Here is a 17,182-nt window from a genome sequence, read left to right on the forward strand (position 1 = left end):
AGTCTGAAAACTGCATCGCAACGCGAATAATATATCTGCAACCCTCCGTCTAATTGCATCGACACGTAAGCGCGTACGTTCACGGTGTCCACTGCGTTCTTTTTTTAGGGTCACTTTGATCTTCACATTACAGAAAACTTCGCAAAACTTGTTTGGTCCGATAGGCTGGCTGGCTAGTAACTGGACCAATTGTTCGACTTACCTACATAATTCGGCAAGCGGTTACAACAGTGACAAAAGGAAAACAAAACTAAATGTAGATATTAGGAAGCGCAAAAGGAGAGCAAAAAGCAACGTGGCGCACCACATCAAAGTATCACTTCATGCGAAAGCCGCTGTTGCCCGTTATATAACATACGATTTGATGCATCTTTTTCTAGCATGCATGGCCTTGGAACAGCAAACGTTTGGCACCCTGCCCAGTACAAGCACTCCTCCGGATCAATGCTGCCCGGTGCAGTGAGGTGAGCGTTTCAGCGAAGAGTGCGCACCACAGTGATATAGACTCGAGCCAGGTCGAAACAATGATGAGACTAGTTCCCAAGAGCTTGGGACACCAAAATCGAACCTGCGCAGCTATATAGGAGCATAGTTAAGCATGCTGAATGTGCGTCTTGCGGCATGTTATTAGCTACCGTCGCAAGCTGCCAAAATGTTCATGACTCCTGTCTGTCTTTTGTAAGTGCTTTCAGACATTTGCGTACTATTGAAAGACATTGGAAGACTGCAAGACATCAAGATAAAAGGCTCCTAACAGCTATCAGTGTTCCCAACGAAACTGGCAGAATGGCGATGTCCGATTACAAGGTGCCCTTCGAGAACGAGAAAAATGTGACCACATTAGAATCCAGGTTGAGCTACGATCCTGCTTTTCGATGTCACCTTGTAAGCAAAAGCTTTGTGAATTTACAAAATAAGCACGTATTTATGACTTGTGCCAGGTGTAACTAAAAAAATTACACCTGGCACGAGTTATAAAAATGTGGTATGAATGTTAAAGTGACTTCATTATTTTTTTTACGAGAAGAAAGGGAACTGAGGAGCCCAATTTATTCATCGTAAGAAGCCAACAAAGAGACACCAAGGACAACATAGGGAAAATTTCTTGTACTTACTATATCAATTAAATAAATTATAAATTAATGGACATGAAAATGAATGAAAAAACAACTGGCCGCGGGTGGGGAACGATCCCACGTCTTTGCATTACGTGTGCGATGCTTTTACCATCCGAGCTACCACGGCGCCGTTTGGCCATCCATTTCAGGGCAATTTATGTTTTACTACTAGAACTAACCCTGGGAGTACCTGGGAGTGTTAGCCAGCGCCACCACTCGCAAACCTTGGTGGCAGATGTGGAACATTCTTTATGCCGCAGGCGTCATGAGTACGCGATCATTTTGGGTGGAGGCAACTGCTCAACAAACCCACACATTCTACCTGACGGCATTGGTATTTCGTGGCTTCATGTTTTATAGTTGTTGTATGCACAGTAGGCACAGATATAACTTCTTTTAATGCTCTGTACATCTTGCAGTTCCTGTGCGTAAATGTTGCCACAATAATAATTTTTTTGGAATGCACCATCGTCATTGATTGAAGCCATTGATTACAATGGCTGCGAGCGGGTAAGAAGTTGGCATGTTATGTTATGCTTATTGCTCAGTTAGTTTTTATTCAGAAATTGAAACTACACTAATGTTATTGACTAAGTCAGCATTGTGTAGCATGTTTACGTTTCAATAAAATTGACTGTTGGTCCTACACAAGAGTTTAGTGCATGGTATATGATTAATATTTTGTCTTACCTCTACTTACGTCAACTGTCACATGTGGTCTTCAAATACCTATTGGCAATGGCCAGATAACGTCCAAGGATCATCTATGCATGCTGTTGTGACATCATGACTTACTGTGGTCATACGGAAACTTGCATACATTATGATATATTCTACTTTAGACACAATAAATTTTGCGAACACCAAGTAGTATAAGACATCAGTTATTGTAGTTGTAATCGGTGTTCAGGGCCGCATGCCAACAAGATGCAAAGTAAAAGAACGCTATAGTAACTCAACTTCCAAGCAGCAAAAGAATGCTTGGGTGCTTGGGTGAACCTGAATAGGCATTTTAAATTACAGAGGTAATTATACCGGTCTTCTGGCATTATGCTATGCCTTCACTTTTATATTTTTGGTCCCTTAATTATGGTGCTTGTTATTGTTGCATTTGTTTTTATGCCGTTGTTCAGTCTTGTGAGGACAGCCACTGAAACGCGAGGCTTAAAACATTCAACTATGCATCGTGAGTGTTATTTGAGGTTCTAAAATACTGTAATTTCATAAATAGCATAGAATAAGTCCTTGAATATGGTGTGCGCATTACAGAAACTACAGGGTTATAAATATACACTTGACAGCTGTCAGTGGGGAACAGACTCTTTTTAGATAGCGTCATTGCTATTTCTTAATACGTTGAGATTATTTCTTAATCATATTTATGTTAAGCATTAAAATATAGATTTATAAAGATACACTTGACAGCTGTCAAAAGGGGAACAGTAACTTTTTGGATAGTATCATCAAATTTTTTTTTAATATGTAGAGATTATTTTTAGTCACGTTTATGTTAAGCATTCAACTCTTATTTGCTGGTTTTACTCTAAATGAGTGCTTTTTCCCATTTTTGAATGGTGCAGGTTCTTCAAAAGCCACTGGGCCTGCCACCAGCTGACATGCATTTCTTGGTCCTCCTTAGTCATGTGCCTTAGTCTTAGGATGCGGATGCCAGGTCAGTTTTTCTAGACATGCCATTCATAATACACATATTCTAGTCAGTCAATACAAAGCATGACATGTCACTCATTACCTACATATAAATTTAGTCAATCAATGCAAGGCAAGCAGATGTACATAATTTTCAAGAATAAAAATTTGTATTTTGCTGATTTTCTTGCCTCCTAAACATTGTTATAAAGTGCTGGTTATTAAAACGGCATTTTACAGTGTTTCGACAAGATGTCTTTTCAGTGTGCTTCATTCAATACCCTTGTGTGCTGCATGTATTTTTCTTGTGTTAGAAGTACCCAAACTTCTCAAGTTCTGCTCACTTGCAAAGTGTAACGCTGTTGCAAGACTATTCATTCGTGAAGAATTTCATTTTGGTGCAGAAGTGACATGGCTGCCATACGTATACACATGTTTATGTGTCATACACAGGCTCTTAATGTTATACCTTCACTGATTCTATTCTAAACTGCGGAATCTATGCAGGTGCTTTCAATAATATATGCCTTTGCAAAAGCATGCATTTAGCCCATAATACTGAATGTTTTTCAGAATAGTAGATTTTTTGCGCGTTTTAATTTTGAAGTTAGAACCAGTCGTATTGAATACATGTACATTTATTAGAAATCTTGAACCATGACACTGGTTCTAAGAAAGGCATATCAGTACCAGCGATCTGCATTAGCGCATGATTAACGTAGTTCACCGTTTTTTTACCGTGCAGATTGCATACCGAGTGCAGCTGACATTGCAGCTAACAATTTCAAAATTTTTTAGATTGCATGTGGCAAATAGCACAATTCTAGTCATTGAGCTGGCCTACTCGAAGAGGCGGACACTGCTTGCGCAAAAAAATTAAGTTTATAATTGACTCATTAAAAACCACTAATTAACTTTTTAACTAATTACCGTATGGCACATATTGCAATTTACCAATTCTGGCCGGGGAGTTCGCAAGGCGGATCCACTTGTAACGAATTCTCAGAATGACATTTTCGAGATATTAATTCCCGAACTTTGCAGTGAAACGCACCGGTGTTCCAATTACTTTTGAGCTTCGATGCATAAAACGATGTTTTGTTAGAAAATAAGTGGCGCGACAGTGCATCTCTACTGCAAGTTTGACGGCGCACATCTCGTAAATTGTGTCATCCACACAATTCTTTTCAAGTGGATATGTCTCGCCCGCTGATATTTCTCGCCCGTTGATATTTCTAAATTACAATATGTGCCATAATGCAATTCGCTCAAAACATAATTAGTGATTTTTTTATTTAGTCGAATATGCATTTCAATATCTTCTGCAATTAATGCCAGCCTCTTCAAGTAGACCGGCTCATGGACTAGAATTGTGTTATCTGCCCTAGGAAATTTAAAAAATAAGTTTGAAAGTGTTCGCTCAAACACCCGATATTTTCTCGGGCAAGCAAAATAAGCCTTCATATGCGAGTTCTACACATTGTCTAACGAACAGCTTGCCAAGACTTCCCCAAGAAGAATACGGAGGGAGCAATAATTTTTGTTCAGGAGTACTTCTGGAGTTCTGGGCCTATTGCTCAGCTTGTACAAGCCGGATTGTAGACGTTTTGGCTTGAACAAGCCAACATAGATGTCTTTTAGGTGGGTTTGTGCTACCTGGGGGTGTTCTCTTTTAATTCCGGTTTTGTCTCCGATCGTCTGCTAGCCTCCACGGGAAGCAGTTCGAGGTGTAACAATAGACGACAACGAAGTTCTGTAGGCAGTTCCGAAACTAGAGAGCTACCGAGAGGCTCGGCTATTGAGACGCCTCTAACAAGTGGCGCCACTTATGTGACCAAATATGGCTGCGCCTTTCAATTATGGCCAAGAAGTTCTTGCGGAAATCTGGAAGTCGGAGGAAGCTTTATGAGAGGGAAATGTGTCACCGTTACACCGAAACCGTTACAGTCTCCTCAGAAAGAAAGTTTCGCAGTTCTGGAGAAATTTGGCTTGGTTTAATGATAGAACTCGGAACCAACGACCTTCCGGGCGGTCGCTCTACCATGTGAGCTAGCGAGGAGGTCGGCAGAACAACTATCAGAAGGCAGAGCGATCGCCCCAGAAAGGCATTGGTTCCGGGTTCAATCCTTGGACCAGTCAGAAGCTTTCTTCAAGTGCGAAGCTTCTTTTTATGAAAAAAACAAAAACTGTGCTATTTTTCTTATGTAACTTTGTGTTACTTGCAGATGTACGGCAATTTTTCGAACGACTGAAAGTCAAGCAAGTTGGCAAAGATTCACAGGAGTGAAACGCAGAAGTGCAAACACGGACTTCAAGTAGAACGAAAAGGAGCGACATTTGTGCTGTCTCTTCAAAGACAGCGTTCTCGCCACTTTTCTGCATCGGGTGCGTCTGTTTCTAGCCTCTAGCCTCTTTAGTGGGCTGATCCCAAACATAGCGTTGCCTAATAATGTGACAAAGATGCTGCTGCTGACAATCATATAGTTCATTCGGCGAGCCGCACCAATAATGACTATATGATACAAATGATGATGATGGTGATGACAATCATGACGATCGATAAATGATGACGGCTATGAGGATGCTAATAACGGTGATGATAATGACTACGAGGATGATCATGTCGACCGATGACAAGCGTCCAGGAAGACATTCCCTTTCATCGATTTCGCCCAAACGTTAAATCGCGCTTCAAAGGTTTTATTCCTTCTACCAATCTTTGTCCACGTTGGCACGCCCGCCTTTCAGTTACCACGGCAATATATATATATATATATATATATATATATATATATATATGTATATATATATATATATATATATATATACGCAGGAAATATATATATATATATATATATATATATAGATATATATATATGGCACTGTTCTCACCTCCACGGGAGGCAGGTGTGACAGCAGACTACTTCCGGGTGTGTGCGGCGGTTCGGAGACACTGTCGCTGCTCCCGCCGCTGCTCCCGTTGGCGCCGTGGTGCTGGCCGTGGCGGGTTGTCCGTACTCTCCTCGCTCCTGCATTTGCCCCTCCTCCTCCTCCTCCGGCGTCTCGGTGAGCGCGGAGAGCCTCGTGTCTCCTGACCGCCACGTTGTCGCTCTGACTGAAAGAGGGGCCGGCACAGCGGGGACGCCGTCAGCAATGCAACGGACACAGGCCGAGGAAAGAAAAAAATATAGTGTCGCAGACAGAGCACCGTTAGAACATTTACGTACTCCAGTTTAAGAAATGTCAAACCTGATAGTTTATGCGAGTGGACAATCGGACATATAACGAACATATAATACTCGCAAACAGGATCCTCGACAAACCGCAACGGTTGGCACCGGGGCACCCTAAAGCTCCTAAACTTCGTAAAGTAGCGACACTCTCCTCCTCCGCATTCACTCCTCCTCGTTTCTCCTCTTTCACGCTCCCTCCTCGACCATGGCGCCGCCTACACCGCTCAAGCGTAGCAACGGTGCCAACATGCGCTCCTCGCCACTCCGTAGACGCTTCTCGAGCGAAAATGGCGCTGAAGTACGGCGCGAGGGCCAACGTGGTGCTATTAGGCCTATAGCGACGCGGTGTCTGTCTCGGCCAGAGCGCGCGAGAAGGAGGCGGGATTCTTCAAAGCATGCCGCTACTTTACGAAGTTTAAGGGGCTTTAAGACTTTCTGGTGCGGGGATGGAACCATGGATGAGGACGCCTCAGTGCTTACCGGTGCGGTATGTCGAGGATGCTGTAAGACGATCATATAATCGAGCTGCACAGCCGATAGAGTGCTTGTTAGCACGCTCTGGCTGTCGCATCAGGTCACACACGAGCCTTTTCTTTAGATCGCATGTCACCGGCCTTTAGTTCAACGCCCCAGCCACAACATTAGCAGAAGACACGATTGAATTTCCCTCCACCGAGAAGAATTAAGTTCAGCGCGCACGTACAACTGGGTTTTGTCCAGAAAGACCCACAGGCGGTCCAGCATTGGAGAATTTTAGCTCGATCCGGTGGTCTTGCCCAGGAATTTCGCACATTGCCCCTTCGGCAATTTTTTAAGCTTCACCGCCGCAATACACCAGCGTAACTTAATGGGCTGCACTCTCAAGAAATGAGAATTCGAAAGACCAGCCAAATTTCAAACAACTTTCAATTAGCGACGTCGAGAGGGCAACGTCTCCCTTTAATAAGATGCATTTACGGCACTTAGTCGGCACTTGGCCCTGCTCTAGAACAGCGTTTTCTGTCCTGAGACTCACCAGACTCTGTGTGGCTATCAATTCTTGAAGTCGTAAGGTGAAACATTCAAGATGTTCAAAGGGTTGATTTACCCCTAGTAGAACGAAGGTACTTAGCACGGTCTATTTTGCGGCCCAGTGTGGTACTTCTGTCACGTTGTACAGCCACCATTACGGATTACTAGGCCCTTGCGGTCCCTTCTTCGTTCCTTCTTCTGGTCGCGAGCCGTACAGAACTGGTGCGTCGCGCGGCGCTTGGGCAACCACGCTGTCGCGGTGGGTTCGCGTTCCCATCCGTGTCTGTCCGCTGCCGGCAGCTTGCTCTGCGATTTCTGCTCCGCCTGTTACAGCGTGATCAGTGCCCTGCGCGCGAACTCGCCTGCTGTTTCCTTGGCACAAAAATTCGTTACATGTTACCGAACGCGTACTTAAATCGCGAGCCACAAGCGTTAAACGCACCTGCATTTTACTCTACAGCCGTGTCATTTTATCGCCGCATACAACAGGTACGTCCTGATGTAGACGTTCTCGAAAACCGTGTTGTAGATACTATGTCAGCTTTACTGCTTCCTCTAGTTCCCCTAGCGCGCCACGCACGTTCCAATAATGTGTAGTGGGATGCGATAACAGCGTCATTTCTCTCTGGCCACGTACGCGACATCATGTGGCGTCTAGGGCGGCAAGTGATTCGAACTCGTGACAGGCTAGAGCGGTGGGACGTTGTCCCATATTCGTTGTGTCCCAACTGCCCCTTTCAAGAATCCAATAAACATGTGCTGCTGCAATGCGTCTTTGCCAGGGTATTTTGGGAGGCCGACCATACTGGTTTCCGTGGCCTTGGAGTTATCCGCCTTATTACATCTAGTCGCTGCTTACGTGCCGCTTTGCGCAACTTTCAATTGATGCGGGGGCCTTTTGTCTATGGCGTAACCGGTGCCAGGCAGTTGCCGCGGGGCATCGTCGCCACGCTCTGTTTCCACTTCTGGGGAGGCTCTGCTCTGAACTACTGTCGTTTCTGTCGGAGGAGTTACTCTTCCTTGGGGAAGAAGAGCCCCTTCGACAGTGGTCATGCCGTTTCCTGTCCTTGTCCGATGGACGCGTATGGCTTAATTTTCGGCCAGCCTGGTTCTTGTAGCCAGGCAATCAAAAGTATCTACTGAATGTCATAAAATGCAGGTGCCCGTGATTTCCGTGTGTGCGTGCTCACGTATACATGATCATTTTTGTATATACACATCTCATAGCATCACTTCAAAATTATGTAAAGTGTCTCTGTCACATCGTCATTGTACATAACTGTTGTCTACACTGTGTATATTGAACATCATTTTATACATGTGACTATTAGTTGATGTGTAACTGTGCCTTTTCGTGGTCTATGTGGTTATATTTTAGTGATGGGGACGCGGACACTACTTTGAAAACGTGCCGTGTGTACGATGCTTCGTTTTTTGTGTATGTTATCGTTCTGGTGTAATTGTGTTGTGATTGTGACTCAGTGTTCGTATCACCCGCCGTGGTTGCTCAGTGGCTATGGTGTTAGGCTGCTGAGCACGAGGTCGCGGGATCGAATCCCGGCCACGGCGGCCGCATTTCGATGGGGGCGAAATGCGAAAACACCCGTGTACTTAGATTTAGGTGCACGTTAAAGAACCCCAGGTGGTCTAAATTTCCGGAGTCCTCCACTACGGCGTGCCTCATAATCAGAAAGTGGTTTTGGCACGTAAAACCCCATATATTATTATTCAGTGTTCGTATCGTCTCTTCTTGAAGTAAGCTTTTTCTAAACACAAGCACAAAAAATCATGAACCATGGACGACCAGCGAAGCCGCATAGTACGTAGGCGCGTTGCTCCTCGGGAGTCCGGGCTATACGCGGCCTCCCCATTACGACGAGAGAAGTGAAATTCAAAATGGAGGAAGGCAACTTGTCTTTCTGCTTTTTTTATATGTACATTCGTCTGGACGACGGGACCACCGCCCCGAGGAGCCGGAGGAAACTAGACACGAGTGACGTTTCGACAGCACTGCCGCCACGGGAGAACGGAAGGAAAGGAAACTAGATACGCGAGCGCTTGGAACGCCGACAAAGAGAGGGTGGTGCGAACGTAGACATGGCCGACGCGGGTCGCATGCGTGCGCGGATGCAAATCTTTGAGAAACCTTTATTATCTACCTGGGAGTCTAGAGATGCTCAAAGTGCTGCATATAGATAACTAATGTACTCAAAATGCACATCCGAGGGACGCCGACGAGCTGCAGCTGTGGAAGAAGACGACGACGAACGCGCGAACAGTGGCACGAGCGCGTTCGCGCGAGACCTGAGTATTTGCTGACACAGAGAGAGAGAGAGAGAAAAAACATTTATTCGGACCATCGAGGTGGTTGCTCTTGAGGTCGAGTGGGTGGTGTCCTCATTCCAGGACTCCACTGGCCATGGCTGCTCGACGTACTTGCTGGACGAGAGCTTCTCTAGCCATAAACAGCTTCGCTTTAAAATTTGCTAGATGACTGTGAGAACAGGCGCACAGGGAACAGAGAAGTCAAGTCAGCATAAAGGATATATACCAATGGAACTTGACTACGGTTCACGCTGAATTTATTGAATCACTGACTGACCTCATGAAGATTGACCACATGAAGGGAAAGACAGGGGCTTGTGTGTCAGGACCTGAGTATTTGATGGCGCAGAAGAAAAATGCACGAAACCTTAGGCATGCACAAACAGCTTCGCTGTAAAAAGATTCAATGCCATTCCACTCTGTGAAGGTGGATGCCCAGCGAAGCAGTGCATGTGGGCCCCTTAGTGGCGAACTGTCCCTTGCCGCGGGTGAAACGCCGTATGCACATAAATGGAAGGCGAGGCGCGACTAGTCCCTCCTCCGCGATGTTATGCCTCGGAAGATGATGAGGCACCCAGGGGGTATACGTATACCCACGTATTGTTTCAAAACGTGGCACGATACCTTTTTACTAACGAATTCTGGCACGTAGAACAGACAAGCACCTTACCGCACTCCGATGGCCCACACTGCTTCACCGTAACCAAGGCGATCGTGCATTGGTCGATGTCCCGCAGTGAAGTTGTAGTTGTGAGATCACTCGAAAAACCACAAGTGCCCACACACAACACAGGCCACACGAAATTGTTTCCCCACAAACTCCCTCTGAAACCTGGCCGTTGCTCCGGTGAAACGTTCCAAGTTTGCGGGATCGGGGCCACATGGACGGTTCGCATTTCTATCCACCTCGCGGTCCTGGCGGGCAGCACACTTACGGGACCGCCACCACGGGAATGTGGAAGGAGATACGCAGGCGCTTGGGAACGTCGACAAAGAGAAGGTTTTGCGAACGTAGAAATGGCCGACGCCGATCAAAGTGTGCTGTCGCTTCTTAAAACCTCAATATCTCATACAGGTTGTATTTGGACCAAAGACATTAAACTTATTTTTGCAAGTTGGCGGAGTGCCTAAAGCCTGCTTCAACTCCGGCGCGGGTGGGCCCATTATTCTACAATCTTCGCGATCGGCCCACGCAAGGGGAGAAGTTCTCGATCTACACGGCTCGACAGACGCACGCAATTTTATGTCTTGCATATTGCGATCACTCAGTTCAGCCCTTGGGCGCGGCCGGGCAGCCACCATTGACCTTTAGCGCAACCACGTGACGTGACGTCACGACAGCCGGAGGAAAAGCTGGGCCCCAACTCGCGCGGTCGCGCGCGGCCGCAGCCACCACCTGACTCCCGCTCCTCCCAACTCCCAAATATGCAACGCATTCTTGGCTTAACCAAGCTAGGCCTGGCCATTTTTTTTCCAGAACCTAGCTATATACAACTTCGCTGTAATAATAATAAAAAAGAACACTCCATGAGTTTGGCTAATCTGTGCTGTATCGCATGTGCTACTGTTCTGCACCAAACACATCTTGGTGCTCGTCACAAGAGCCCCCATCTGCACCAAGAGGAAGGAGCTGGAGCCGAATTCGCAAGGCTTGATAGACGCACGAAATTCTAATGCAATATCGCCAAGGGCCCTGTGGCGCAGAAAATCAGGCATCCAGCGTCCGACGTCGCCCCGGCAAAAAGAGTTTCAAACAAAGCATACCCACCCAGGCAGGCCCTCATGCGGTGCAAGGAAATTACTGAACTAATTGAACTTCTCGAGGTAAAATATCCTAAAGTACGACTTATACGGAACCTACTGACATGACAGCGTCGGAGTGCAATTTTATTATAGCAGAAGGTAATTCTGTTAATGCGGCAACGCAAACACAAGCTCCTCATAAGGCAATAGCGTTTTCCAGCCGCCGTTTGAGGTCTGTCTCACTACGAGCGACACGGCCCCCTCGGATCCTTTCACACCTTAAAAGAATCGCAAAGCAAACTTCGTGCATAGCGTTCGTTGCTAGTGTTTACCGGTGAACAATACGGTTAGTTGACAAGGAAATTTATTCACCCGTAGGCACGCTTACAACTGTGCTATGAACGAAAATTGCAATATTACTTATGCATGAATTGGACAGTCTTCTGATGGAGCCGAAGCTCTGCTACCTTGCTTACTGCAGGCTATGTTATGCAACCACGAAAGCTCTTCTGGGTATTTCTGCGACTGCCGTTACAATATTTCGCGAAGATATAAACAAACCACAAACCAAAAGCAGCAATGACAAGAATTTTGCTATCTGTGCAGGTCTTTTAAACTATCGCTAGTTATACGACGAACCACAAATAAGTGCGGCGGCAACCACAGGCACGTTCACCTGCCCGGCGTAGCAGTGCTAACGCTTGCACACTGGCGGCGGCAGTACATTCACTGTACGAATGGATTGATTGATTGATTGGTTGATTGATTGCGGTGTTTTCTGCTGGCGCGTTTAGTACTGAGAAAGCTTTGTACCGTACGAGCGCTGTTTGAGCGTGGCGAATTAATTCGTGATCGATAGGACGGGTGTCAGGCGGTGCATCTTTTATCGCGATCGCCTCCTATCGGGATGACATTTCGCAATCCCGATTGCCGCCTTTGCGCAAGCTGCTGAAAGAAACCAATCGCGGTCGGATAATTTTGACCCCGCTCTGACTGGATCGTGGTAAAAGAATGCACCGTGTGACACTGGTATAAGAGAGAGAGAGAGAGAGTAAAAACTTTATTGCATATAAATAAAATATGGTACGATGGTTGGAGCCCCTGTTCCAGGGCCCCACTGGCACGAGCGGCTCCCTGGGCTTGGTCCAGAAGAGCCAGCTGGCTCTCCCGACCCTCGTCCGCAAGCCGTGCGTCCCACTACCTATTCCTCATTAGTGGGCGTTGGTGTAATATGGGGCTGTCTATGTGGGGAGGCCTCCTGGGGTACTCCCATGTGATGTGTTTTAGTGTGGGTGTGCTGTGCACCACGGGCACTCGTCAGTGAACCTCGTGGGGTGCATATATTACCCGACTCACAAGCGGCTTGCCGCCTGTTTCTACATGGAACGGCACCCAAATCAATAACCAAAATTTTCGGCACTCAACTAGAGGGGCACCACACTATCGTATGGTGTCCGGCCCACGAGCGACTGGAAGGAAACGCGGGGGCAGACCGTATTGCTCGAGGATTAAACTTCCGAGCAACGGCATGGCCTAGCGACGACTTTCCACCGAATTCTCGTGACATCCTCCTACAGCAAAGGCAGGAGCGGAGACGTTTTGGACATCCTCACTCCGATTTAAACAGCCAACAGGAGATGGACTGGCGTCGTATTCAGACGAATACATACGCCAACCTGCACCACCTACACAGAATACACTGGTATAAAGATCTCAATCCTGACACACCAACCCTTGCCCTTCGCTTCATGTAGTCAACTAGTCAGTCATTCAATAAGTTCCGCGTGAAGAGTAGCCAAGTTGCATTGTTATATATCCGTTATGCTGACTTGACTTCTGTGTTCCCTGTGCGCCTGTTGTTGTCATAGCCTTCTAGCAATATTTTACTGCGAGGCCGTTTATGGCTAGGGTTCCGTGTATATTTCTGCTGCGTCAACAAATACTCAGGTGTCGCGCGAACGCGCTCGTGCCACTGCTCGCGCGTTCGTAGTCGTCGTCTTCCACAGCTGGGTCGTTGGCGTCCCTCGAATAGACATATTGAATAGATCGTTTATCAACAGGCACCATCTTCAACACGAGTACACTCCTAGGTAGATGATAACGGCTTGTCAAAGATTTTCCCCTGTGCTACCCGCGTCGGCCATGTGTTAAAGCCGCTTAAGCTGCGTAAAGTAGCGCCACGCTTTGACGAATGCCGCCTCCTCCTCGCGCGCACTGGCCGAGGCCGACGCCGCGTCGCTATTGGCCTAATAGCGTCACGTGGGCCCTCGTGCCGTGCTTCAGCGCCATTTTCGCTCGAGAAGCGTCTACGCAGTGGCGAGGAGCGCATGTTGGCGCCTTTGCTACGCTCGAGCAGTTAGGTGGCGCCACGGTCGAGGAGGGAGCGTGAAAGAGAGGAGAAAAGAGGAAGAGTGAAGGTGGAGGAGGAGAGTGTCGCTACTTTACGAAGTTTAAGGGGCTTTAACCATGTGTACGTTCGCACCGCCCTCTCTCTGTCGGCGTTCCAAGCGCTTGCGTAACTACTTTCCTTTCCTACCGCTCTCCGGTTGTGGCGGTCCCGTCGAAACGTCACTCACGCCTGTCTAGCTTCCTCCGGCTCCTCGGGGAGGCGGTACCGTCGTCCACGCGAATGTGTATATAATAAAAAAAAGGCAGAAGTGCAAGTTGCCATTCTACATGTTGAATTTCACTCCTCTTCTATCGTCGTAATGGTGAGGCCGCGTATAGCCCGGACTCCCGAGGAGCAAGGCGCCTACACGCTAAGCGGCTTCGCTGGTCATCCACTTTCACAGATTGGAATGGCTCACGATGTTCATCTTTTTAAAGCGAAGCTTGCGTGCCAAGTTCGAGGCATTTTTTCGTGCTTAATTATATGGCCTCTGAGACCCGCTTTCTCGCGGGCAAGCAGGCGCTTTGAGATGCTTGGTGTGTTTCGATCCACGGCTGCACTAGGAAAAAAAATATATGAGAACGACGCACGAGAAGCACCACGAGTGAAACACGGCACTATGTATATACCGCCGAAAATTTAAAAAACAATTATATGTATGATGTACTGCACATAACTATGTGTATCTAATGCCCGGCCTGTCTATAATTCACTGCATGTAAGGTCCTGCTCTTGCATGCTAATATTTATGCCTCTAAAAGCACGCTTCATATCACATACACTTGGTTCACTAGCCAATCACTTGAAGAATTATTTGTTTTACGCAGTTGTCAATTGGAGTCGAGTCTACGTGTTCTTTGTTCTTTTTCTTATTTGGTTCTTTTTGTTTTTCCCTCCGTGATCGGCGGACTAGTTTCTCCGTTTGGGTTTTGTCACTATGTAGACATTTTACAGCGTTTTGTGTTACCGGTGCCGTTATTGTGTTTGCTGTCTGTCTTGCTCGTTAATTCCTTAATCCAGAGCGGGAGCTTAGCTACTACGGCGTCGGAGCTCGAAATGGCGGCTTTGATCCGGATCGCGAGAGCCGCATTTCGATGAGAAAATGGAAAAGAAGAACAAGAAAAGAAACCATCGCATGGAGAGATTCCTTCGGCGGTCTATTTGTTGACTGCGCCAGCAGCAATTTCGCACCGCGATTACAAACATCTTAGACTTGCCTTCTTGCTTTCTCTCTAACTAAATGCCTGACCCATATACTGGGGACTGGACAATTAAGAAACCAGCTCGGTTACCGGGTGGTTGGTTGGGGAAGGGGTGAAGTCGTATAACAGTGTATGAGGTTAAAGAAAGAATATTAAGAAGTTGAATAAATATTCATTATGTAAAGGATAATTATAAATGAGGTGATGTTGGAGATAGAAAGGCGTGCATTAGATTCATAAGTTGTGACTTTATCTCCGTTGTGGTTTACGCAACTTCCTTGCTCTATGGCACAATAATGCATGTTAGGTATATATAAGTACGTGCATCAGAACAGACAGGCATGATCCCTCTACTATCCTGCTTAAGTAGGCTAGATTTATTTAGTTTAAATATGTAACTTTATGGAACTTTTTGTTCAAAGGTGTTCGTCCAAAGGCTTTTGCAATATTTTTTTTTGGTCGAGGCGGTTCAACGTTTTGCTGTTTGAATATATACAATTATAGAAATTCGTCGCATCATGTTTGTTTTTGTTTCTTTCCTGTTTTTTTTATGGTTTGGATGCGCTGTGGTCGGTATACTAAGATCTGAGCACTTCTGAACATTGTGATATTTATTATGTGCGTCTGCAATTCAGTAGGACAACGTTCAAGCACTTACCTGGCCGACGCATGAGCAGCGTCGCATCAGTAATGACATTTAAATAAAAAGTTTATTATACCGTTTCCTAAACTCAACGTTTCTGAAAATTAGCGTATAAGCTGCCGGTGATGAGGACCTTGCTGTGTTAAAATGAATACTCAGTTTTCAGGCTTCAAGAATCGCTTCGAAGGCCTCGTCTTGGTATTAATTAACTATATTCGCATTATCTATCGCATTCTGGTACACACTACCATTATGCATAAGAACACTTAAAATTAACGAATTCAAATAACAACTAAAAGATTACATTCTGTCGAATACTGATGCCTAGTCCATACTCACAACCATTCTTTCAGGGTGCCTTCATTTCATTTCCATCGCCATACCATTAGGTTTCTGTTTCTGCCTCACCTATACATTCGAGTTAACAAATTATACTGTGTTCGTCACGTCACCTACGCAGTTACTTTACCGGTTGTCAACGAGATTGTGTTACAGTGCTTTTTTTCATGACATTTATGCATATGTAATTCTTCAATCATGCTACTCATACTAAAACCTGTAATTTTTCTATGTTAACAATTTGCTGAAACTGCTGTACTTTTGTTTTATTACGTTTACTTTGTAAAGGAGGTCCCATTGCAGTCTTTGACTTCGGGACCTCCTTCTGAATATTAACAACGTGTAATCTTTCTAATGATCTCAATAAAACCGATTCTGATTCTGATATGAAGCCCAAAGTTGTCCTACTACAACTGATATCCCAAGCGAAACGACGCAGTACCACTTAAGAGATTTCAGCGAATATTGTTTCTTTTCTTTCTTTTTTTTCCATTTGCGGCAAAACGTCGGGCACTTGGCGGTGGATTCGTTGCGAAAACCGGATCCACGTGAACCAACTTTTTTTTTTCAGCTGCACAGCCTACACACGCAGCTGTATAAAGGAGAAGCCGAACGACAGGTTTCGTTCACCTTAAGTCAGACGCGCCGTGGTTGCTTATAGCGGTATGGTGCTGGGCTACTAAGCACGAGGTCGCGGGATCGAGTCCCGGCCACGGCGGCCGCATTCTGATCAGGGGGCGAAATGCGAAAAGACCCGTGTACTGAGATTTAGGTGCACGTTAAAGAACCCCGGGTGGTCTAAATTACTCCGGAGTCCCCTCCTCACCCCCCCCCCCCCCCCCACCGCTACGCCATGCCTCATAATCAAATATTGGTTCTGGCGCGTAAAATTGCACAATTTCGTTTAATGTTTAAGCGTGAGTCAAAAGAATGACGATGGCAATCGTGAATTGAATTAAACACACACAAACACGCACACGCACACAAGCACGCAAGAAACAAAAACTAAAAACATTTGTGCGCTTACATTTAGGTGCCGGTAAAAGAACCCCGGGTGGTCAACATTAATCCAGAGCCCCCCACTATACGGCTTGCCTCAGAATGACGTCACGGTATCGGCACATAACATCCCGGGATGATTACATAATTTATGTCGTCTCTTTCTGCATCTCTATACGTTTAGCGCTATTTTTCTGGATATACACTCCGTCCAGGCTATGAACTCCGTCCAGTATCCAGACGGTCCCATATGGAGTCTGGATACTGCTTCATTCCTGGTTTATTTAGTTTTTCATGCGCACCCGTTGCCAAAACGCGACACACAGAAAGTGCAGCACAGGCGACATATCGCAGGGAGTCTCCATACACACAAGGTCTCGTACATTGAGGTTTACTGTGCTCCGTTTCATACATACACTGTAAACCGATTTATACCCTTAAAAGGAAGCTTTAGCTCGGGCCCAATACTGACGCCTCCTATTCAGACACCCGTAAAACGCAGAAGCGCTTTCTGAGATAACCACCGGGCCGAT

The 17,182-nt window shown here is 46.1% G+C and overlaps 1 protein-coding gene across 1 annotated transcript in view; it reads right to left on the reverse strand.

The window, feature by feature from the left end:
* The window catches only part of LOC126528952 (kinesin-like protein KIF19), a 170,688-nt gene that overhangs the window by 10,888 nt on the left and 142,618 nt on the right, over window positions 1-17,182 (reverse strand). The window contains exon 20 of the mRNA XM_055069498.2: window positions 5,658-5,880. Within this exon, the coding sequence (XP_054925473.2) occupies window positions 5,658-5,880 (223 nt within the window). The remainder of the gene's footprint in view (window positions 1-5,657; window positions 5,881-17,182) is intronic.

Source organism: Dermacentor andersoni, chromosome 8 (assembly GCF_023375885.2).
Source record: "Dermacentor andersoni chromosome 8, qqDerAnde1_hic_scaffold, whole genome shotgun sequence".
NCBI classification, from domain to species: Eukaryota; Metazoa; Arthropoda; class Arachnida; order Ixodida; family Ixodidae; genus Dermacentor; species Dermacentor andersoni.